A 24097-nucleotide genomic window follows, 5' to 3' on the forward strand; every position below is an offset into this window, starting at 1 on the left:
AATGGTAAGACTAGATAAAATTCTAGATTTTTTTTGTTTGATTTCATTAAGGGACATCTAGGGTTAGTGCTACAGAGGGTAGCTGTACAAGAAGGCCCTGTATTGTTTACTTATTTGGACAGATTATTTCTCCTATATTAGCATTTACTTAGGACCGTTTATTTTTTTCTAACTCATTATTACATATGAAAGGAAATAAATTTAAATGAGGGAAAATATGGGATAAAAAGAGTATAAAGGTCTTTTCAAGAACTGTGGGGCTCTCCAGCAATCCATGAAAGTTCTTTAAATTCCCTTTTTGATGAAATTCCAAAATTTTTCACATTCATAGGTCCTAGTGTAGATCTTTTAGCATTGATATATGAATTTGTTTAGTTCCATTCAGAGAGAGCTGTTAAAGTAAATACATGACAGAGATGTGAGTGAGAATATGTAAGAGATCGTTATATTTTGGTTTCAATCATTTAAACTTCGTGGTGGAGATGAAATCATCAGCGACATCTTAAAAATAATATTACTTCTCTTATTATCTAGTAATGAATTTGGATAGAAATGAACAGATTAATCTCTAGGTTTATGGGCATTGTTTATTTTAACTTGTTTTACTCTCTTTTTTAGCTACGTTGACAAGCTATTCTGAAAACGTGGAACGCACAAAATATGTTGGGGAAAGCAGTAAAGAATTAGGATCTGGAGGAAATCTAAAACCTTGGCAGTCTCAGAAATCCAGCATGGATTCCTGTTTGTATCGAGTGGATGAAAATATGACAGCTTCCACCTATAGTCTGAATAAGATCCCAGAGAGGAACTTGGAAACCGTTTTATCACAGTCAGTACAGTCTATCCCTCTGTATCTTATGCCACGGCCAAACTCAGTAGCAGGTAAGAGTTTTTAAAAATTGACCATTTTACTGTCATGTATACTGAAATTCTGCTTTAACAGGGTTTCCCATTCATCTTCTTTGACCTGTTCTTTTGTGTGTGTAATATACATGCAGATATCTTTTTGAACCTGGGCTGAGGCTCATGCTCCCGTGGTCGTCCTGTTCCCAAAAATGTATAAAAATACTCACAAAATCAGAAGTAAAACCTGAAAAGTGTATTGTTGAATTTCTAAAAGTATTTTTTTTCACATCTGAAGTCTTTAAAAAGATTTCAATCTGTGCTTTTTAAAAACGTTAGTTTAGGGGCGCCCGGGTGGCTCAGTCGATTAAGCATCTGACTTCAGCTCAGGTCATGATCTCACGGTTTGTGGGTTCGAGCCCCGCGTCAGGCTCTGTGCTGACAGTTAGCTCAGAACCTGGAGGCTGTTTCAGATTCTGTGTCTCCCTCCCTCTCTCTGACCCTCCCCTGCTCATTCTCTCTCTCTTAGAAATAAATAAAACATTTAAAAAAAATTTTTTAATAAATAAATAAAAACATTAGTTTAAAAAAAAACATTAGGTTGAAGAGTATTTCAGTAGAATTGATATGATCAGAAATCATAATCTGTACTTTGAAAGAGAGGCAGACAGGCAAGAATTTAACTTCCCAGTCCACGAGCTCAGTTATTTCCACAATACCCTGGCCATCCTACTGTAGAAAAATCTCCAGGTACCTACAGTGCTAAAGAACTCAGATACTACTAGAAGGCTCAGTCAGAAAGCCATAATATCAGGGGATGCCTGGGTGGCTCAGTTGGTTAAGTGTCTGACTCGATTTCCACTCAGGTCACGATCTCACAGTCATGAAGAGTGAGCCCTGCCTGCATAGAGATGGAGCCCATTTAAGATTCTCTCCCTCTGCTCCTGCGTGCGTGCGCTCTGTGTGTGTATGTCTGAATGTCTGTCTGTCTCTCCCTCTCTCTCTCAAAATTAAAAAAAAAGTTAAAAAAAAGTCATAAAGGAATATGGAGCTATTATTCTTTAGCAGCTGTTCAGAATTGATGTCAAAGGGTATTTTTTTATACAGCCAAGTTGCTACTAATAAGTCTGACCAGGAGCTTTTGCAGAATAGTTGGGCAGTCTGGCATTTTCAAAATGCAGCATCATCTAGACTTCTGCCATACTACAAAATCATAGTTATGTTTGTCTTCCTACTTGCTCAATGAATGCCTAAAAGGTTTATCTCACTGACATGAGATAATAAAATACTTACTATAGTTAAGAGCTCTTATTTCCCAGGTGCAGTGATTTATGTTATACAGATGATAGTGTGATGCTTCTTGCCTTTTTGTACTTTTCTAAAACATTACTCTTTGTTCGTCCTCTGGGAGACCGTCAGCATCAGTCATCACATGTGATTAAGTGGTGAGGCCTCATCTGGAAGATCAGTAACTGTAGACAATTTAATACTAACTTTTCAAGATTATTCACTTTTACGTAGTAGCAGAAACTTCTCTGTCCTAGGTTCTGTGGAACATGTTGATCTCCAAGGATGATGTCATATTAGAATCCTAGAATGCTGTAATTTAGAAAGTGCTAGACAAGTTCATTGTTTCCAGAAGAGAATCATGTAAATCCTTGCTTACATAAAATTGGGGAAATATAGCTACCAACCTTAATGGTGCATCCAGTGTACTTATTAATTAAGCTGCAGTGATTTCTAAGAAAATTCTGGCTTTAAAAAAAAAAGAAAGAAAATTCTGGCTCTACTATTTGAGAAGGCCCTGAGCATTTAGTAGAAGACAGAAGATTGAGCTTCTCTTGTCCTTTTTACTTTACTGGAGAAATTATAAAATAATTTGCCCTTATTGAGCATAAATATCTGCAGATTCATTATTTTACCATATGCAGATACAACCTTAGGGTGTACAGAGAGCTGTCTAGGACTAATTAGCCAGATATAATTCTTCCCTGTAAAGTTTTTTCACACTGCTACTTTCTAGAAATCAGCATTAGGCAGCTTTCAGCAGTACCAGTGAGTCACCAGTTATTTCTCTAATACATGTAGGAGAAACTAACTGTTAAGCTCCATCACAGAGAATAGAACCCAGTTTTGTACACCAGGTATTTTAATCACCAGGTTAGAGAAAAATTGCCATTTGAAATGTTTAAAAAAAAACTTTACAAAAGCAAGCAAGCATAGTAGGCGAAGAGTACATTCTTTCATTTACATGGATTGCACAATTTTTGTTTATTTAGAAGTTTATCTTATAAGTGCTGATATCCTAGTTACTTAATAAAATTGTTTTAAATTGTATTCAACTTTCAGGGAATTGTCATCCAATTTATGAATTTGGGTGGCTTCTAAATTACTTTTTGCGGTATATTTTTTGCTAACTGTCATTTATAAACTTTACCACTTATAAGCATCAATATATTTGTGGCTACACTTAGACTTAAGTAAGTTTTTGCATATTCTTTGGGACAATGACTTCAGCAAATATTAAGAATTTCATGGAGAATTACAGGAGGGAATTCTAACTGACAATTGTTGTGTTTGTAAAATAGCTTCAAATTTACAGTAATTTTGGTATATTTATAAATAATACACTAATTTATAAAGTAATATAGTAATTTATAAAGTACCATGCTAGAGAAGGGAAGCATCTGAGTGCAATGGGAAAGGATAGAGAGGACTAGAAGACCTCAAAGAGAAGAATGAATAAGAAGTCACAATAAAAATAAGTCACAGAGAAAAGAGGAAGGAGGAACCAAGTAGTTAAAGAAGTTGGCACATTATTGGTATTTCAACATGACCAAACCCTGCAGTCCAGTGAAAGAATAATAAAAAATGATCTTGAAGGTGATACCAAGGAGCTTATATGCTCTGATGTTAAGTGTTAGGTTTATTTTGTTAACAGTCAGGAGTATAAGCAGGAGCTGTACTATCAAATTTGCAGTTTAGAAGATGGCTGTATACCCATCTCTACAGGATGGACTGAAGGAGAAGAGCCACGAATTAGAGAAGATAGTTCGTTAAAAGCTTGTGGCATTTTGCAGAATTATAGGGAGTGAATCACCAGGTATCAGTAAAGTTGAGAAAATGGCTTAGCAGAGTTGCTTCTTTTTTGCCTTAAAAAATAACATTTATTAGATTTTTTTAATATAGAGAAATACAAAGAAGAAAACAAAACAAAAATGAGGCATAATTTCTTTTCCCAGTGGTTCCTGCTGACATATTCTAGAAATTAAAGATTCATATATGTTACATAATAAATATGCAAATCAAATAAAAATTCTAATTCAAGCAAAAAAGTACAAAGGAAAAACGAAAAGCCTTCCCTTTCCGCCTAGTTCCCCTCTCCGATGACAAAGTGATTAAGGTAAGTTTTGGCAATCTGTGGCACGAAGTCTTGAGTTTTTCCTGGAGTAGCTTAGTTCTCTGAATATAAATTCAGATGTTCATGTACCTTTAAATTAAAATTCTAAGATATGAAAAATAAAAACTACTGTCTTTTATTGTTTTCAAAATGTGAACCACTACTGCATGTTTATTTTTTAAGCCCACTGTAGTGGGAAGGAAATAGAGAACCTTGTGGACTCGCGGTTGCATGGCAGAAATTATCGGAGAGTAGGATGTCTCTGGTCATCCTGGATGTCTTAAAAGGAGATTGGCTGTGAATTAGAGGGATGTGGGAAGCAGGAAATGTTCACTTGCAGCAGCTGTCCTCAGGGCTTTGTGTGAAAATGAAGAGTCTCTCAAGGAATTATAAGCAGCAGAAGTCAGTTACAATATAAGCTCTCACCATTTATTTGTTAATGTTTGGAGCTGCACATTTTCCTAAGAAAAGGATCTTAAGAATCAGGTAAATGCAAAACGGGAATCATGGGGAATTTGGATGGATCCAATCAGAAGCTGTAATGAGGATTTTATAAAGAAGGAAAAATGGGCTTTTCAGCAGTCAGAGTGTTGGCTTTATGAATCAAGGGCATAAGGACAGCAGAATGGCTTCTTGCCCAGGCTGTAGGAACAGCGTCATCCAAGCTGCCTGCTCAGGTCAGCCAGAATGACAATCGTGCTACCAAAATCTATTTGCACTGGTGACAACTGATCTAGGAAGAAACAATTCAAATGGGTTTTCTACTCAGTATAGAGTTGCCTCTGGAATGTTTTGTACCAAATGTCTGCTGGATTTTTTTTCTGCCCACTTATTTAAGTTATTTTGACTTCAAAAAAGTGTGTCAGTTAAATGTTCTATAAATGAGTCAGTTGTTCCAATCCTATGAAATCTCAAAATATATATATATATATATGCTCCCTTTTCCCACTTCCCTCTTCCTTTTCAGAAAACAAGGACCTTTAATGACATAGATTTTACTTAGAGATAGATTTTACATAGTTTCCCTTTTTTTTAATGTTTATTATTTTTGAGAGAGAGAGACAGCAAGCAGGGGAGAGGCAGAGAGAGAGGGAGACACAGAATCTGAAGCAGGCTCCAAGCTCTGAGCTGTGAGCCCAGAGCCCGATGCAGGGCTTAACCTCACAAACCAGGAGATCATGACCTGGGCTGAAGTCAGAGTCTTAATCGACTGAGCCACCCATGCGCCCCCATAGTTTGCTTCTTAAAAGCATTTTCTTTTCACATAAAACTTTTTATTGTAGATTTGTTTTTCCTCTTTCTTCAGTTCACTTCGACTTACCTAATTATCTCCTATGCTTGTATCCAGAAAGTGTTCATTAAATATAGTATTAACTTGATGAAATTATCTCAAAAAAATTTGCCAGCACACTTTCATAGTAAGAGTACCGCTGTGAGGTGGGGATATGTATGCCCCTATAGATCTGCCATTGGTGTTTGTTCGTGATGATGATGTGCAAGGCATTGTTTCTATAGTCACCTCCTTCGTTCTTAGCTTTCAAATAACCCCATAAGACACAACCTAGTTTGTTATTCATTGATCATGTAAATGTAGTTGAAACATAAAGTGTATGTTAAATATCATTATTCAGTTATTAGACAAGCATTTATTGAGCATGTATATGCCAGGCACTATTCAGAACCCTTGAATATCCTCAGTAAACAAAACAGAAATTCCCCTCTCATGGACCTTACATTCTAGCCAGAGAAAAACGATAATATATCATACTATTAGTAATTTATATAGTATGATAGAAAGTGATATGTATTTTAGAAAAAAAGTAGAAGAGGGATCAGCAGTACTTGAAGGAAGATTATATGAACATCATTGGAGCTGAACATATTATCATAGTGATACATTAAACAGAGCAGTGAAGAGGGTGAGGAGAGAGCCAGAGATACCTAAATCTATATAGGACTAGTCTGGAATTCAGTTCTGTGTTAAGCATTATGTGCAGGGTACTCTGATTTGCTTTGAGGGGATAGGGTTATCAAAGATGAATCAGACACTACTTTCTTGCCCTCAGGAACCTACTATAATAAGGGAAGACAGCCATGTAAGCAAGTTGCTGAATAACACAGGTCCTAATTAGCAATATGTATGTGGTTGACAAAGGGGAGAAGCAATTAATTTTGACTGAAGGATCAGGGAAGCAGAGAAAGTGTAGCCTTAGCAAATTTTGTGACAAAGAGTAAGATGTTTGACAAACTGTGACAAAGACTTTTTCTCAGAAAGTGGCTTGCAAATGGAAGAGTCAAGTGATTATGAGGGAGAGTACACGTTTACAACTAGCAGAACAAAGGGCCCAGCTAACAGAATCTCAGGTCTCCTGCCTCAGCTTTCCAATATGTAGCTCATATTCCTGTAAATAATGGACAAGAATTTTGAAAATGATGAAGCAGTGAGAAACTGATAAGACTAAGGAGAATTATGATTTAATAAGGAAGAAAGGCAGTGAAAAAATATATTGGAATATTTGATAAAGAAAATTGTCGTAGATTCAGAGATCAACAATGATTTTAATTGGCAACATAAGAAAAAGAACAAATGTTTTAGTAGATTTAAGTGACACTAAACAAAATTTATTTGCAGTCCTGATTAAAACAGTAGTTCCCCATTGACTGATTTCAAATTTGTCTGTGCCCTGAATCAGGGCTTCAGAGCTATTGCAGTTGATACCAGAGATCACTGCTTTTCCTTAGTTCACTGTTTGCCTGTGAGTATTTGGATTTCTGAAGGAATGAACCGTTCGTTCAGTGATTGCAGTATTTGCCTTTTTCCCTTAATATCATCTGGCTGAAATTGAGACATGTGGTCATTCCAAAACATATTTATGACATTTCTCAGTTTTGTGAAATAAAGCAATAGAACAATTGATGTTCATTTTCCTAGGAATTGTGATGGTGAAGATTAGTTTAGCAAAACTTGTTAAGTTCACACTAACCATTTATGCTGCCAGCAGCTCTTTGAATAGGAAGCTGACCCTGTGAAACTAAGCTGTGGTTAAAAGTACCTGCCAGAACGTCTTTTCATTAAAGAGATATGAAAATGGATTATCTGTTACTCAAATCTGTACTCAAAATATAGAGGTCCTTTCTTTTAACCTTTAAAAGAGTCACAGATGAACATAATAGAGGAAAAAAGAAAGACTGGGATTTTTTTTCTTAACACACCTTTTTGCTCCACTCCATGTTGTATATTTCTGTGTCATTCCACCTACTGTTAATGAAATAAGCATCTTCTTTTTATTAAAATGTATCAAACCATTTTAGTGTGTTGGCACGTAGAACCATTTTAATAAGAGAACATTGCTTTAAAATTATATAATATGCCATTATTGTTGCCATAATGGTAATCCAAAACTTACTCATCCACCTGTTAAGGTTTTGTTTGAATTTTGTTTTAATGTGAGTAAAAGGTTCTCATTGTCATTGATACTTTTTTCATATTATTCTTCAGTTTATCGGGTTTAGAAAGTAACTTTACATATTTTTATTACTAAAAAAATTACAAATTTGGGGCTTTTGTTTGTTCTTTTCTTTCTTACTGTGGAAAATCAGTGAAGCCTGGAGATTTATTAGTCTGCAATCACAGGCCCCTTCACTTTGCATACAAGGTCTTTATTATTGCCCAAGTTTGATTACTTATCTTTGAAGCCACAAAAACCAGAGAGTTGAGAGAAAGTGACAAAGATGAAGAGGGGATGAAATCTAAGCTTTTTGAGAAAGAATTAAAGCTGTTTAGCTTTAAAGAGGGAGAGGTACAATGCAAATAGCACTTACTGGATTGACGGGCCAGAGAGCTGATTTTGAGGCCTGACTCTGCCATGAGTGATTCACTATAGACAGGTCACTCTACTGTCTCCTAATCTGGAAAATGAGAGGATTTAACTAAGTTAGGGTCAAAAAAATCTTTTTATATAAAGGTCATCTAGTAAATATTTTAGACTTTGCAGGTCAAAATGGCCTCTTTGGCAACGACTCAACTCTGTTGTAAATGAATACTTAATGAACAGACAAGGCTGTGTTCCAATAAAACTTTATTTACAAAAATAGGCAGGAGGCCAGAATTCATCTACAGGCCTTAGTTTGCTGATCTCCAGACCAAATGACCTTTAAGATTCCTCTCACGTCTTCATTCTGTGATACTGCTTTATTATCAACATACATACCTGAAAGGAATGCTTCTCTGTTCTTTTTTTTTTTTAATTTTTTATGTCTTTATTTTATTTTGAGAGAGAGAGACAGAGAGCGAGCAAGGGAGGGGCAGAGAGAGAAGGGGACACAGAATCTGAAGCAGGCTCCAGGCTCTGAGCTGTCAGCACAGAGCCCAATGCAGAGCTCAAACCCACAAACTGTGAGATCATGACCTTAACCGACTGAGCCACCGAGGCCGCGCTCTCTGTTATTTTCTATGCTGTACCAGTTGGGGCTGGCCAGGAGGCAGGAACCACAGTTATTTTAACAGAAAATCTGATACGTAAAGATTGGTGTACTCTGTTCAAATGAACTGGAAAGGTAAAAAGAAAACACTGAGGTAGTATGGATTTGACAACCGCAGGAAGCAGCTGCTATCTCTGTGCCTGTGGAACAAGAAAAGGGTGGGGTTGTTAAACTATGGAAACTTGGAGGAAAGGTACCACAAAGCTGAAACTCTGATCTCTGTTAAAGGGGCCCTGCTCAGCCGATGCTAATATTTCTGAGCTCCAAGGAGAGCTCTGTGAGAATGGGACCTCTGAGGGCCCCCCCTTTTTGGGAGATGGGGGATAGCTACACACATGATGAACCAAACAAAACAGACTTTGATTAAAGGAGGAAATATACTATTAAACTCAAGGAAGAACTAATTCACAGAACCACATTAGAGTACCAGTGGGAATGGTGTAAGAGTCATCATCCCCAGTGTTTTTAAATGAAAAATCATGTAGTTATCTTTCTGGATAGTTTTAATTTCAGAACACAGAGATCAAAATTATCTCTTATTCCTCTATTACTCTCCCAGGGGGAATGGTAGAAGAGTCATTGTCTCCAGTGTTTTTAAATAAAAGATTAAATAGTTATCTATTCTGGATAGTTTTAATTTCAGAATGCGGAAATCAAGATTATCTCTTATTCCTCCAAGCTCTTCCACTGATGTGTAACATGGCATTTGACTTCCTTTCTTGGTTTAGTTCCCTAGGCTAGCTTCCAGAGACTTTTATTTCCTCATAGAAAGTATATCTATGGTCTGGTTAAGTTCCTGTCCTCTCAGTTTCCAGTAGACCCAAGTAACAAGATAATTGCAGTAGTTGAAGGATGAAGGGAATATAGATCTCTGGCATATGTTCTCTCTTGTTCTTTTCTGTCTTCTTCTATCTCTTCTCTGTTTTTTCTTTTTGCTCCCTTTTTCAGCCCAGAGAGCACTTTGTGACTTTCTTTGTGCCACTTAGTCATAATCCACCGTGTATTGTCATTTGCATCTTATCTCAATTGGGTATGTGGACAGTACTTCATTAGAGCTCTCCAGCCAAGAATGATCTCAGTCTGCTTCTTCTCTCCCACTCAAAACAGTCACCAGAGGCAAACTGGCAGCTTAGCCAGGGAGGGCATCAAAAACAGGGCCTGGCACACAGTAAGCTCTGGGTAAATAATTGAATAACTGAGTAACCCCCGGCACAGTATCTTACATAATTGGCATCAAATTGAATCAACAGTTTCATTAATAATTTATAAGCTCTAAATAATTATTTTCTGACAGAAGTTTGGGGGTTGTGTTGTTGTTGTTGTTAAAAACTATTTTTGTCTCCAGCACTTTCTGATTCTTAATTTCTTCATTTGTTGGTTCATTGTGAATGGACCCAACAGCTCTCAGTAGACAGCAGTGCCAATATCCATTTTTCCCCCTTTCTTTTGCCGTTTTCTCTCTATGTGTTGTGCCTGGGCTAAAGGGTTTATTCATGCAGTGGGAGGCCATTGTTCCGCCTGTGTTCAGAAGGCAACAAAGTGCTCTTTGGAATTCATGGACGTTGGCAGTTCCCTAAATCCTCTTTAGCAATTCTCAGTCTCTTGTCCCAGGTGCCTTTCCTTCCAATATATACATACACATGAAAATTGTTTTCAGAATGTTTTCATATTTCATTCTTTAGCATGAAAGGAAAATGTTGAAAATAGAACTTCATGTTTTTCTTACACCTCAGTGTAATTTGGAATATGTTTCTCCACTGATGATGTTTATACCTTGTTCTACAAATGGTATTTCTGACCCAAAAGAAGCAAAAAAATAATAATCTTTGTTATCGAGTACTAATGTGGTTGCCTACTTGTGGCCAGTACTCTTCATAAGCTCAGGCAGGTGATAGTGATGAAGGGGTTGAAGACGGCTCTTGACATTTTTCCCTGGTACGTGTTCTAGACACTGATGAAGACTTCAAGTTCAGCAAACTCCTGGTAAATATATATGCCAGAGTAATCTCTGATTCCCAAGTTTGGGAGGTACAGTACAGACTAACTGAAAGTTTTCTAAACTTACATATTCTGACTAAACTTTTCTGTCTTGTCAGCCACAAGCTCTGCCCACTTGGAGGACCTTGCTTACCTGGATGAACAGAGACATACGCCTTTGAGAACTTCTCTTCGGATGCCGAGGCAGAGCATGGGCGGTGCTCGCACACAACAGGATCTGAGAGGTTAGAACCCTAGTAGGGCTTTGCCTGGAGATGCCCAGGCAAAACATAGAAATGGGCAGTAGGCAAAAATTTTCTTTGTTTCCAGTTTCCACACTCAATTTAAGTCTCCCTTAACTATAAGCTTGTAACCATAGAATAGAAAGATAAACACAAATACATTATACTCATCGTAGACATTGTAATTTCAAGCAGTCGAAAGCATTGATTCCTTGAAATTCTGAAAGAAAACAAGGGTAACAGTGGTGATGAGGGAAACAGCCTTTTAAAGCTCCTGGATTTCAGAAGTGAGTGTTGACTAACTTCAGCCCTAGCCATCCAGGTGAACTTGGTTCTGATAGTCACCTATTTCAAAGAGAATTTATTGCATTTTCATTCTAGTGGCCATTTCTAGTACTTTTATTTACTTGGACTCTCAGACGGTGTTTGTAGTCCTGTCCTCGCAACATCTAAACAACTTAACCCTTTTACCACTCGGACACCTGTTTCTCTACACTCTTTATACATGCTGCGTGTTTCTGAAGTCAGGAACCTGATCTTTTCAAAGATTCTCATTTTGTTGACCTTTTCAAAGACAGTCTAATTGAAAGATCTGTTAGTCGTCCCACTGCTTGTGCCTTTTGTTTGTTCAAAATGAACAAACAAAACTATTTCTAATAGCCTTAACAGACAGATGGTCCACTTTCTCTAATACCTAGTAATCCATAGCTCTACTCCCCCAAGTGCTTTTTAAATTTTATCTTATAGATTATTTTCATCTTTCCTTTGCTCTCCTCCTCACCCTTTGTCCAATGCTAATCTGTATGGGTACCACATCATAACTCACACAGGAAGGAATTCATTCATGCCTGCTCTCCATTCTGGAATTCACTGTGCTGAGTGTTTCTCAATGACTGACCAAGCAGGAACATAAAATGATTGATTGTATTGCTGCACTTACCATACCTCCGGTCAGCTATAGTGAGTTGATGACCTCAGTCATAGTTTTAGTTCCCAATCCTGTTCATCCTGCTCACTGTTTCTTCAGTTAGCCACATGCTATTTGCTTAGTATATGCAGCTGTGTATTTCTAGCCCAGAAAGTGGAATTGCATTAAGCACAATCTTAGTGCTGGTAGGTTGATTATATCCAAAACCTGAATAAATCTAGTCAAAAGACTAAATAAATGATTTGTGCCAAAACCAGAATACATAGCCGTAATTAAGAAGATTGGACACATTATTTCACTCGTATGTGGAATTTAAGAAACAAAACAAATGATCATAAGGGGAAAGAAAGAGGCAAACCAAGAATCAGACTCGTAACTGTAGAGGACAAACGGTTGTTTACCAGAGGTGCATAGGAGATGGGGATTAAGGAAGGCATTTGTGATGAGCACCGGGTATTGTATGTAAGTGTTGAATCACTAAGTTGTGCACCTGAAAACAAACAAACAAAAGATTGGATACAACTATTGATCTATACAGACCTTTAGATTTGGTTGAAAATCTGCATTGGCATCACCTTGCATTTCTTACTGAAAAATATACTGATGCTATTTTATTTTCTGCTTTGCTAGTCATAACAATGGATTTTGTACCACAGGCATACTTAGAGATCTTGTGGGTTCAGTTTCAGACCACCACAGTAAAGCGAGTTTCACGATAAAGCAAATCAAATGGATTTTTTGGTTTCCCAATACATATAAAAGTTATATTTATACTATACTGTAGTCTATTAAGTATGCGAAAGCATTCTCTAAAAAAAAAAAACAATGTACATACTTTAATTTTAAAAGACTTTATTGCTTTAAAAATGGTAATCATCTGAGCTTTCAGTGAGTCATAATCACTGATCACAGATCACCATAACAAATATAATGATGAAAAAGTTTGAGATATTGCACAAATTACCAAAATGTGACACCAAGAGACGTAGTGAGCACATGCTTTCACTATGGAAAATGACCCCAATAGACTTGCTCAATCCAGGGTTGCCACAGAGCTTCTTCAGTTTTACAATACATTATCTGCCTGTGAAGCACAACAAAACAAGGTGTGCCTGTAAGTAGAAGACAAAATCCACTGACAGATTGCAGCTGTGTAGTTTTGAGAACCCTTTGTGTTGGGTTCTATTGCTACTTGATGGTATATCTCTGCTCTGATGTACGAAGATTCAGTCAGATCTTTGGCAGACACATTCTAGTGAGCTTGATATTTAGACATGGGTATCACTTGTATCTAGAAAACAACAGAAATCTTTTCTTTTGCATTGAACTTTGGCCTAAACATTCAGTAAAACCAAAGTAAATCCAAGGATATTTCAAAGCATGCCTAAATCTTTAGGGAGCCCTCTGCCTGAATAATGCATTCCTAGCAAAAGTAATTGTATATCCCTTGCAGATTCTGTCTCATCTGATTGTTTACACTAGAACTTGAAGATGCAGCTTTTCCACTGATAAAGGTGCTATGATATTAGTGTTTCAGCTCCTTAAAGTTGTCTTTTCTTTCAAGAGCTTTTCTTTTAGCATTCTAAATGGTTAAGAACATGCCATTCAGTTGAGTACTTTAATCCATAAGAGACTGGATGCTTATTAAGCAGTATTTTGCCTTCTAAAATTAGCATACTAATCTTCCCTCAAAAAGTAACATGTTATCTTAATTACTGTTTAATTAAGTAAGACACAGATGAACTCTGTCTTACGATATGACTTAAAACACATTTACAAGAAAGGAAAGCAAACTTGGATTGACTTTCTTATGTTTCTATAGACCTCCTTGATAAACCTTTATCATTTGTGCTGCTTACATCCAAAACATTGCACTTTATCATAGAAACAGAATCATATTGTTTTCCTGGCATACTTTTAGAAAACATGTCACATCATGCTTTCTATTTTATTTAAAAGAATATAACAAATTGCAGTCGTATTTTGGTTTTATATATTTTTCTTACGGCTGTGGTTGGAGTAGAACAATTTTACCCAAAAAAAGTAGTAGAGTGATTGAAACTTTGTAGTATACACTAAGATAAATCCATTAAAGATATATCTTTCTATATTTTAAAATGTTACTCAAATAAATCCTATGAAGTTGTTTTTAATAACAAGTTGGTTTTAAATCACAAGTGATGATGGGGCCCTAGGTGTCAGTCAGTTAAGCATCTGACTTTGGCTCAGGTCATGATCTCACAGTTCATGAGTTTGAGCCCCTTGTCAGGCTCTGTGCCGTAGCTCAGAGCCTGGAATCTGCTTTGGATTCTGTGTCTTCCTCACTCTCTGCCCCTCTTCTGCTCACATTCACTCTGTCCCCCTCTCTCTCTCTCTCTCAAAAATAAACATTTAAAAAAATAATAATAAATAAGTCTCAAATGATGGGTTTTAAATGACCCTGGATCTTCAGAGAAGGTGGTTAATGGTCATGTACACTGTAGCCCGGCTACTAAATTTGCCGGCTGATTTGAAGTATGGAGATTATCTGAAATAATACCTCTTAAACATATGTCTCAAGAGGTATAAAGCATTTTTTGGGCACTTCATGCATTGCACTAGTCTGTTTAGAGCAGTGGTTCTCAAACTTTTTGTTGTCAGCACCCTTTTATACACTTAAAAAAAAATCATTGAGGACTTGGGGCACCTGGGTGACTCAGTTAGTTAAACATCTGACTCCTGATTTCAGCTCAAGGATCTCACAGTTTGTGGGATGGATCCCACGTGCTCTCAGTGTGAAGCTTACCTGGGATTCCCTCTCTTCTCTTTCTACCCCTCCCCTCACTGTGCACTCTCTCTCTAAATAAACAAACTTTTTTTAAAAGCTTATTGAGGACCCTAAAAGCTTGTGTTTATGTGAGTTATATCTATTGATATTTACCATAGTAGAAGTTAAAACTGAGAAATTGTTAAAATATCTGTTTATTTTTAAAAAACAGTAATAGATGTATTCTTTGTGAATAATCATATAAGCTCTGGAAAATCCTTCTGTACACTTGGGAAAGAATGAGTGTGGAAAAATAGAAGTAACCTTTTAGTATTATGAAAATAGTTTTGATTTGGTGGAGTCCGTAAAAGTATCTTCAAAATCCCCAGGGGTCCCCAGGTCATACTTTAAGAACCACTGGTTTGGAGAATACCGCTGCAGTTGAAGATAAGTCCCTTTACACCTTTAAAGACCACATAGTCTGTTTACAGAAAAGCAAAAAAAAAAAAAAAAGTGTAGTTTTAGAATTGGTTAGAAGTTGTTCATAAACACATGTTTAAGAGTACAGGCAGAGAGCTGTTTTTTAATCTCTGTGACTTAATTATTTTATGACTGGAAGTTTGTATCTTTTAATCCCCTCCATCTATTTCACCCATCCCCCACTCACCTCCCCTCTGGTGGCCACCGGTTTGTTCTTTGTATTTAAGAGCTGTTTGTTCATTTGTTTTTATATTCTAAATGTAAGTGAAACCATGTGGTATTTTTCTTTCTCTTGTCTACCTAAGTTTTTCCCATCTTTTTATACTTCCAAGCTGGAAGGACCTCCTGTAGTCGACAAGCCTTACTCTTCCTGCTTTGTTTTAAGTACTTTTTGAATATTTGTCCTGAATTCACTTGGGTTTTAGGAGATACCTTCGTTCTGGAATTCTAAGCTGTCAGTGTGTAATTCTTCACTCATCACTTAGCATTTATTACACTAGCTCTGTGTTAGAAGGGCCAGCCTGTTTTCACTGATGTTCTTTAGTTGTGTTATTTCAGTGCAGTGACTAAAACCTTACAGATTATTCCCAGATTTGAAGCACAATGGCTTGTAATTGTGTTCTGACCATTTTGCATGAAACCCAACACTTAATGCCAAAAAGAATACATGTGCAATAAATGTTTGTTTGGATTAATAAAAATAAAAGTACAGGTGTAGCTCATTTCATAGTTACCTTAATAATAACTACAATTGTTTGATCATAATAATAGTGTTTTGACCAGAAGCGGAAGTTGCTGGATAACATCTGAGCTACAAGTGGGGTATTAACACTAACACTTGCGCACGCACACACACACATACACACGAACACACACACACAAATAAAAAGACTAGAGGGGAGGTAAAATACAGAATAGAAACAGCAATAGAGAAAATTTTGTTTTAAAATTTACTTCACTAGTAAANAGACAGCTGTTTTGAACAACTGTTCTAACAAAATTGATGTTTCCAGATACACAGCCCAACAATGGGGAAAAGGTCACGTAAGTGCACTGCCCAGGATCCCACTGCAGCAAGTTGCTAGATTCCTAGCTGTCAACCATCCAAGAGCCTGGGCTTTAATGATAAAATAGTTACAGAAGATTACGTGCTAGTGTGGAGTATATAGCTGGCTAACCAACCATAAGTACCTTTTCTAGTCCCAAATCCTAATGTCTTTGAGAGATATTAATATGAAACATTACTAAAGTTTTTAACTCAAGTTTTAAAAATTGTTTTGGGGTCCATTTTAAAAAATTATATCACCAATGTGTTACTGTGGAGTTTTGCTTGAAATAACCAACCTGAAACCTCTCACTCTTTCTGACCGTCTTAATAGATTCTCTTCTTCCACAGAGAGAGACAGAAACTAAATTTGCTGCTTAGCAAAAGGAAGGAAGAGGTTATTGGTTTTTATAAATAAATGTAATAAATCTTTTTTTTACATTTCTTTTTTCTTAATTTATTTATTTAAATTCAAGTTAGTTGACATACAGGATAGTATTGGTTTCAGGAGTAGAACCTAATGATTTATCACTTACATAGGACACCCAGTGCTCATTCTAACAAGTGCCTATCACCCATTAGCTCATCTATCCACCCACCAGGATAAATGTAATAAATCTTATGATGGAATATATAAAGAGGACAAGGGGGAATTAAAATACACAAAGCACATCATAGCATACTGATCTCAAGTAGTAGCTACTTGGGGTAAATTATTAATGGTAATACTCTAACTTGCCTGATGCTAAATCATAATTACACTGTTCCGCTTGAAGAAATTACATATTCCTAATTAAAACTTATTTCCCAATATATGTTCATTTCCTTAGGACTTTTACTAAATTATGTTACTAAATGGCCATTCACAGGCATTGGGTTTAGTTAATAGCTGCTTTAGTAGATACTAGGTAAGAGGGCATATGTGCAAATGATAATCTGACTGACTCATTGGCAGAATTTCTGTGAAATTGACCCTGCCATGGTTCTCATGGCTTTGTCAAAGCAAAAAATTGAATTTTCATCAAGTAAAGTCAGTGTTTCACACTATTTGTGAGTCCTTACTTTTCCAAAACAATGAATGCTTTATGAAGATGACTAAGATGCATGTCATGAAGCTAATATTCTTGCTTTAGCCTCCTGAGTCACTCACCCCTGAGGTTCTTAGTCATCTTGATCATGACCTGGCTGGCTCTCACATTTACAAGAGAATATTTCCATCAGTCTCTTTTCTCTCACTGTTCACTGTTTAATTCTTACAAGATTAAACTTCTTTCTTTATATTTAAAATCCAAAGATAAGGTTGCATGTACATAACTGCCTATAGGTAAATATTAAATGCATAGATTATAATCTTCAGTTGTATGAAGTTGACCCTTCCACTCCCAGGCAACTCTTTTGAAAAGTACCTTAAAATTTGAAAATGCAGCTTTCAACCCGGATATCTTTGAATGTCTGCTAGAAATTAGTTTATGCTTTTTGGAGTAGTCTGGCTATGATTTTTTAAAAGCAGATCACTACTTGTTAAAGTAGCTCCAGATAGGTGCCCAGATCTGGTTTTTATGTAAGCCAGTCTTATTTGGTAAATTTCATCTTCAGGTGTGAGAATCCAAACAGTAGCTAACATATGACAGAGTTCCCCCACAAGACCCTCAAGGGAGAAACAACTTTGAGAAAGAGAAGAAAGAGACTGTAAAACACATAGCCTTGTAATAGTCACAGATGGACTCCTTGCATTAAATAACACACTACTTAGAGAAAAGAAAGCCTGTAGAGAAACAGGGAAGAGAGTCTAATCATGATAATTCTACAAGAATAAATCACTGAAATTATTCTTAAATACCTTAAGTGCAATAAAGAAAAAATAACCATATGACATTTTGATGGTTTTAAATGTTTTAAAATTTTAAAAAAATTTTAAGTGTATTTATTTATTAGGAAAGAGAAAGGGAGAGCACAAGCAGGGGAGGGGCAGAGAGAGAGAGAGAGAATCCCAAACAGCATGGATCCCCACTCAGGGCTCATGCCCACAAAAAGCATGAGACCATGATCTGAAACAAAATCAAGAGTTGGATACTTAACCGATTGAGCCACCCAGGTACCCCTGAGCTAAATTAGATTTAAAGAATTGGGGTGCTAGTTAATCTATCATTATTTTCTCCAAAAGTGACTAAATCTTATTAAAGTAATCATCTTGCCAGTAAATTTACTTAGGTAACGCTTTGCAAAACATTTTTTAATTCTGTAAAATGATTTAAGCTTTATAATCTTGTATCTAAAAGGTTTTTTATGGAATAACTTCCCAAGATATAATAAAATATAGAACTGGAGAATTTCTTTTGTAGGACCATCACTATTTCATCACTGAGTGTTCACTTAAAAATGTTTTATCTTAAAAGCCAAGTAATTAACCAGTTTTGATGCTCCAATAAAAATAAATCTCAGGTCTCATCCTCAAGGCCAACAATTTAATAACACAAAACTATTTGACATAGTTACATAATTATATTATCAGATGTTTCACATTTTAAAAGCCTTACTGTTTTTATATTTTCCCTACATTTTTTGAGGTATTCAACATGAGGAAACGTATGAAAAGTAGCATTTGAGAGAGTTAGGTTTTCCTGATTTATTTTATAATTTTATTTTATTATTTTATTATTTTCTCCCCTTCCTGAAAATTCCACTCAGCAGTGACTCCAGATTTTTCTCAACAAATGTTTTCCTATAAGACCAATGTCAGAAAGCTGAAATTTAATATGCAGTTATCAGAGACTCAAAGTATTATTTACTAGAGTAAAATAAGCCTCTTCCCTTTTTTATCTCCACATTAATAGGATACAGTGGACTTCTTAAAACGGTAAGACAACTGTTGAGAATGGGACACTTTAAATAGATATAAAAATGATAGCTTGCATTTACCAAAGTTCTTATTCTTTGGAGACACAGTGCTAAGAGCTTTAAATGTGTTCTTACTTAATCCTCACAACCCTTTTATCTAAGTAGTAGTAAAAAGGAAACAGGATTTAAAGAGGTTAAACAACTTGCTTAAAGTTACACATCTAGTCATGGGCAGTGCCAGGATTCGTTTCAAATCTGGCAGACTCCAGAGCCTGTGCCCTTAACTAACATACTATACAGTGTTATGGACAGTATAATGTAAAAAGCATTAAGTCATGTAATAATGTAACAATACAACGGCTTATTTTAGATACTCGGGACTGTAGGATATTTTACTCGAGACTGTAGGGTATTAGGTATGGGAGAGAGGGCTGCATATCAGCACTGAGTGCCAATGACTGTCCTTCAAGTGGTGGCTCTGATCAGACAGGGTACCACTGTGACTCATTAGCCCGAACTAGCTCCTACTTCCCTATTTCTATTAATAGTGCTCCAATTTTCCTCTCACCTGGCTTTAATTCTTGAAGTCACCTTTGAATCACTGTCTTCATTATCTCCTACATCCAGTACTTCTGATGCCCTGAGGATTCTACTCTCCTAGTTTCTCACATTCTTCCCATGTTCTCCGTTCTCAGTGCAGCCAATTAGCTTGTCTCCCTCCTCTGGTCTTTTCCACATTTGAATCAAGGTGATACCTGGCTTGCCAGATTAATCTTTCTAAAAAGCAGCTCAGATCATGTCATTTCTCCATCTTACAGTTATCATTGCTGTTGTCCTTCTCTGATACGGAAACCAGAAAAATAAGTAGTTTCAGAGAAGGTAGGTTATGGTTTGTTAGTACCTTAAAAATTAACTCTTGCTGATACTATTCTTCAAAATGGACACTGCCAGATGGACCATGAAACAGAACAGGTGATGGACAAGAACTAAAGGAGTAGATATATTAGATAATGTATGAGAAACTTCCTAGACAGTACTTAATGAATTTTATTAACTTACTCAAAAACAAAAACTAAAATCACTTCTATGCTAGTTGAGAACTAACACAATAAATTGTACAATCAGACCCTTTTCCATCTAGAGTCACTAACAGCAATTCAGTATGTTTTTAGCTGAGTTAACTGAGCCATTAACAAGGATAGGTAGAGTAATTAACAAAGAAGAAATAGATACAAATAAACAAATTATGTTTAAGATAAGGAGGGGAAAGTTGAATTACAATATGAAACATATGGGTATCTTTCTAGAGTACTTAAAAAGAGAATAAAAAGACAACTTATGGAATGAAAGAAAGTACTTGCAAACCGTATAACTGATAAGAGGTAAATATCCAAAATATATAAGGAATTCCTATAACTCAACAGCAAAAAAATTAATAACCTGATATTTTAAATGGACAAAGGACTTGAATAGACATTTCCCCAAAGAAAACATACAAGTGGCCAACAGGTATTTGAAAAGATGTTCAACATCATTACTTATGAAGGAGTTGCAAATGAAAATCACAATGATCGATCACCTCATACCTGTTAGAATGGCTATTAGAAAACACACATACACAAAGAAAAGAACAAGACAAAGAGATAGAGAAATTAGAACTCGTGTGCTCTGTTGTTAGGAATGCAAAATGGTGCAGCCACTATGGAAAGCAGCACAGTGGTCCCTCAAAAAATTAAAAATAAAACTGCCATATTATCCAGCAATCACGTGCCTGGGTATATATCCAAAAAACTAAAATTAGAATCTCAAAGAGATACATGCACTCCCATGTTCATTCCAGCATTTTTCACAATCGTTAAGAGGTGGAAAAAACCTAAATATCCATTGATGGATAAATATGTAAAGAAAATGTGCCATATACATAGAGTAGAATGTTATTCAGCCACTAAAAAAAAAGAAGGAAGTACTGTCATATGCTAAAACATGGATGAATTTTGATGACATTATGCTAAGTTAAACCAACCATAGAAGAACAAATACCACATGATTTCACTCATATAAGGTATCTAAAGTAGTCATACTCCTCGAAGCATAAAGTAGAATGGCAGATGCTAGGGCCTGCAGGAGGGGAAAATGAGTTGCTGTTCAGTGGGTGTTAAGTTTCAGTCATGCTAGATGAGAAAATTCTAGAGATCTCTATGACATTGTACTTACATTGATGATCTTGTGTACTTATTTGCCATCGAATGATTATCTTCTTTGGTGAAGAAGCATCTGTTCAAATATTTTGTCTACTTTTTATTGGGTTGCTTCTTTTCTTGTTATTGAGTTTTGAGAGTTTATTCTATAGTTTTGATATAAGTCTTTTATCAGATACATGCTTTGCAAATATTTTTTTCCCGTAATATGGCTTTTTGTCATTGTCTTTAACAGTGTCTTTTGAAGAACTGAAGTTTTTAGAAATCCAGTTTATGAATTTTTGTCTTGATGGATGTGTTGTATCTAAAATTTATTTGACTAACCAAAGGTCATAAGTATTTTCTCCTATATTTTCTTCCAGAAGTTTTACAGTTTTAGATTTTACATTTTGGTCTATGATTAATTTTTATATATGGTGTGTGATATGTATGAAAGTGGTTTTTTGAGGTTTTGTTGTTTGTTTTGGTTTGGTTAGTTTTGTTTTTACCTATAGGTATCCAATTATTCAAATACAATTTGTTGTAAAGACAACAAAAATTTTTTGAGATTTGTAGTTCTCATTATTTCTGGTGTTCTTCATCTCTTTGTGTTAATCCGTATTTCTGTCCAGTAACATTTTTCTTCAGCCTGGAAGACTTTTTGTATTGTTTTGTTTTTTTAACATTTCTTATATTGTGGATCTGCTGGTGATTAATCTTTTCAGCTCTTATATGTCTGAAAAAGTCTTCATTTCACCATTACTTTTAAATTTTCACTGGGTATATAATTTTAGGTTAACAGTTTTTTTTTTCCTTTCTATAATTTTAAGCTGTAGGTCTGCTGTCTTCCCATTTGCATTGTTTCTGACCAGAAATCTGCTGTCATCCTTACCTTTTGTTGTTTTTTTTTTAACTTTTTTTTAAATGTTTTATTTATTTCTAGGAGAGAGAGAGAGACAGCGTGAGCAGGGGAGGATCAGAGAGAGAGGGAGTCACAGACTCGGAAACAGGCTCCAGGCTCTGAGCTGGCAGTCAGCACAGAGCCAGACGCGGGGCTCGAACCCACGAACCGCGAGATCATGACCTAAGCGAAAGTCGGACGCTTAACCGACTAAGCCACCCAGGCGCCCCCATCCTTATCTTTTGTTCCTCTGTACTTCATATGTCTTTTTATTCTGTGGCTGCTTTTAAGATTTTTCTCTTTGTCTCTGGTTGTGAGTAATTTGATTATACCTTGGTGTCATTTTCTTCATATTTCTTGGACTTCAGGCTCAATAAGCTTCTTGGATCTGTGAGTTTATAGCTTTCATAAGATTTAGGAATTTTATAGCTATTTCTTTAAATATATTTTCTGTCACCCATCTTCAGGGGCACTGGTTATATTTGGCCACTTTTAGTGGTCTCACAGTTCAATGACACTTTATTTTAGAGGATTTTTTTTTCTGTATATTTAATTTTGGAAAGTTTTTATTCCTATGTCTTCAAGGTCACTCATCCTTTCTTTTGTAGTGTCAAATTAGTAATTTCATCTAGTATATTTTTCACTTCTCTTGTAGGGTTTTTTTTTTCTTAACAGTTCACTTTTATATGTCTCATATCCCTACTTTTGAACATATAGAATATTGTTTTAATTACCATTTTAAAGTCTTTCTCTGATAATTCTAACATCTGTCAGTTCTGGTGCTGTTTCATTTGATTCATTTTTCTCCTAGTTGTGGTTCCTTTTTCCTGCTTCTTTGCATGCCTAACAATCTTTGTTTGGATGCCAGACATAGTAGATTGTACCTTACTGGACGGTAGATATTTTTGTATTCTTATAAATATTCTTCAACTTTTTTTCAGGAATGTTGAAGTTATTTGGGAACAGTAGGATTAATTTTGGGTCTTGCCTTTAAGATTTGTTGAGTAGGACCAGAACAATATTTATCACAGGTCTTAAATTTCTATACTACTAAGACAAGACCTTTCTGGATATCTTACCCAGTGTCCTGTAAATTGTGAGTTTTTCCATTCTGGCTGCTAGTAACAGGCCCTATTCCTGGCCCTGTGAAAGCAGCAGGCCTCTTCCCTCTAATCCTCTTGGATAGATCATTTCCTGGCCTTGGGCAGTTTTCTCACATATATGTGCCAGTCAGTACTCTACTTTCCACACATCTCCAGAATGATTACTGTTTCACTCTCACCTTCTCAGAACTCTTTACGATGAAGGGGTTGCTGCCTTAGTCTTCCTGGATTCTCAGTTTCATATCCTCAACTCAGGGAGTCTGCCAGAATCTGACTGGGTTTTCCCTCCCTACATCATGGTCTGGAAATTCTTTTAAGGCAATAAGTGAGCATAGTATTTGCCTATTTGTTTTTCCTCTCTCAGGGATCATTATTTTTCATTGACTGTGTCTAGTGTCTTAAAAACCATTGTTTTATATACTTTGTCTAGAAGTTTGTTTGTTTGGGGATTGTTTTAGGTACGAGGGTAAATATAGTCCTTTTCACTCCATCTTGGGCAGAAGTAGAAATTCATGTCATCGTTTTAAAAAGAAAGTTATAAGTGAAGTAGATCAGAGCATAAACTCATCTCTCATTAGAAAATGACTGGCCAGTCAGTGAAGCGAATGACTTCAGCTCAGGTCATGATCTCACAGTTCATTAGTTTGAGCCCCACATCAGGCTCTGTGCAGACAGCTCAGAGCCCGGAGCCTGCTTCGTGTTCTGTGTCTCCCTCTCTATTTCTGCCCCTCCCTCGCTAGCTTGCTGTCTCTCAAAAATAAATAAGTATTAAAAGATACATACATGGCAATGAGAAACAATGAAATCTGGCCATGTGTAGCAACATGGATGGACCTTGAGGGTGTTATGCTGAGCGAAATAAGTCAGGCAGAGAAGGACAAATATCATATGTTTGCACGTATAGGAGGATTAGGAGAAACTTGACGGAGGAACAA

The 24097-nt window shown here is 36.2% G+C and overlaps 1 protein-coding gene across 6 annotated transcripts in view; it reads left to right on the top strand.

Annotated features, from left to right (window-relative positions):
• TANC2 (tetratricopeptide repeat, ankyrin repeat and coiled-coil containing 2) overlaps positions 1-24097 on the top strand; it is a 370672-nt gene that overhangs the window by 246103 nt on the left and 100472 nt on the right. For all 6 annotated transcript variants that reach the window (XM_077780437.1, XM_077780436.1, XM_077780438.1 and 3 more), the window contains 2 exons: positions 619-882; positions 10822-10947. In XM_077780437.1, coding sequence (XP_077636563.1) covers positions 619-882; positions 10822-10947 — 390 coding nt within the window. The remainder of the gene's footprint in view (positions 1-618; positions 883-10821; positions 10948-24097) is intronic.

The sequence above is a fragment of the Crocuta crocuta genome, unplaced genomic scaffold, assembly GCF_008692635.1.
Source record: "Crocuta crocuta isolate KB4526 unplaced genomic scaffold, BGI_CrCroc_1.0 scaffold288, whole genome shotgun sequence".
NCBI classification, from domain to species: Eukaryota; Metazoa; Chordata; class Mammalia; order Carnivora; family Hyaenidae; genus Crocuta; species Crocuta crocuta.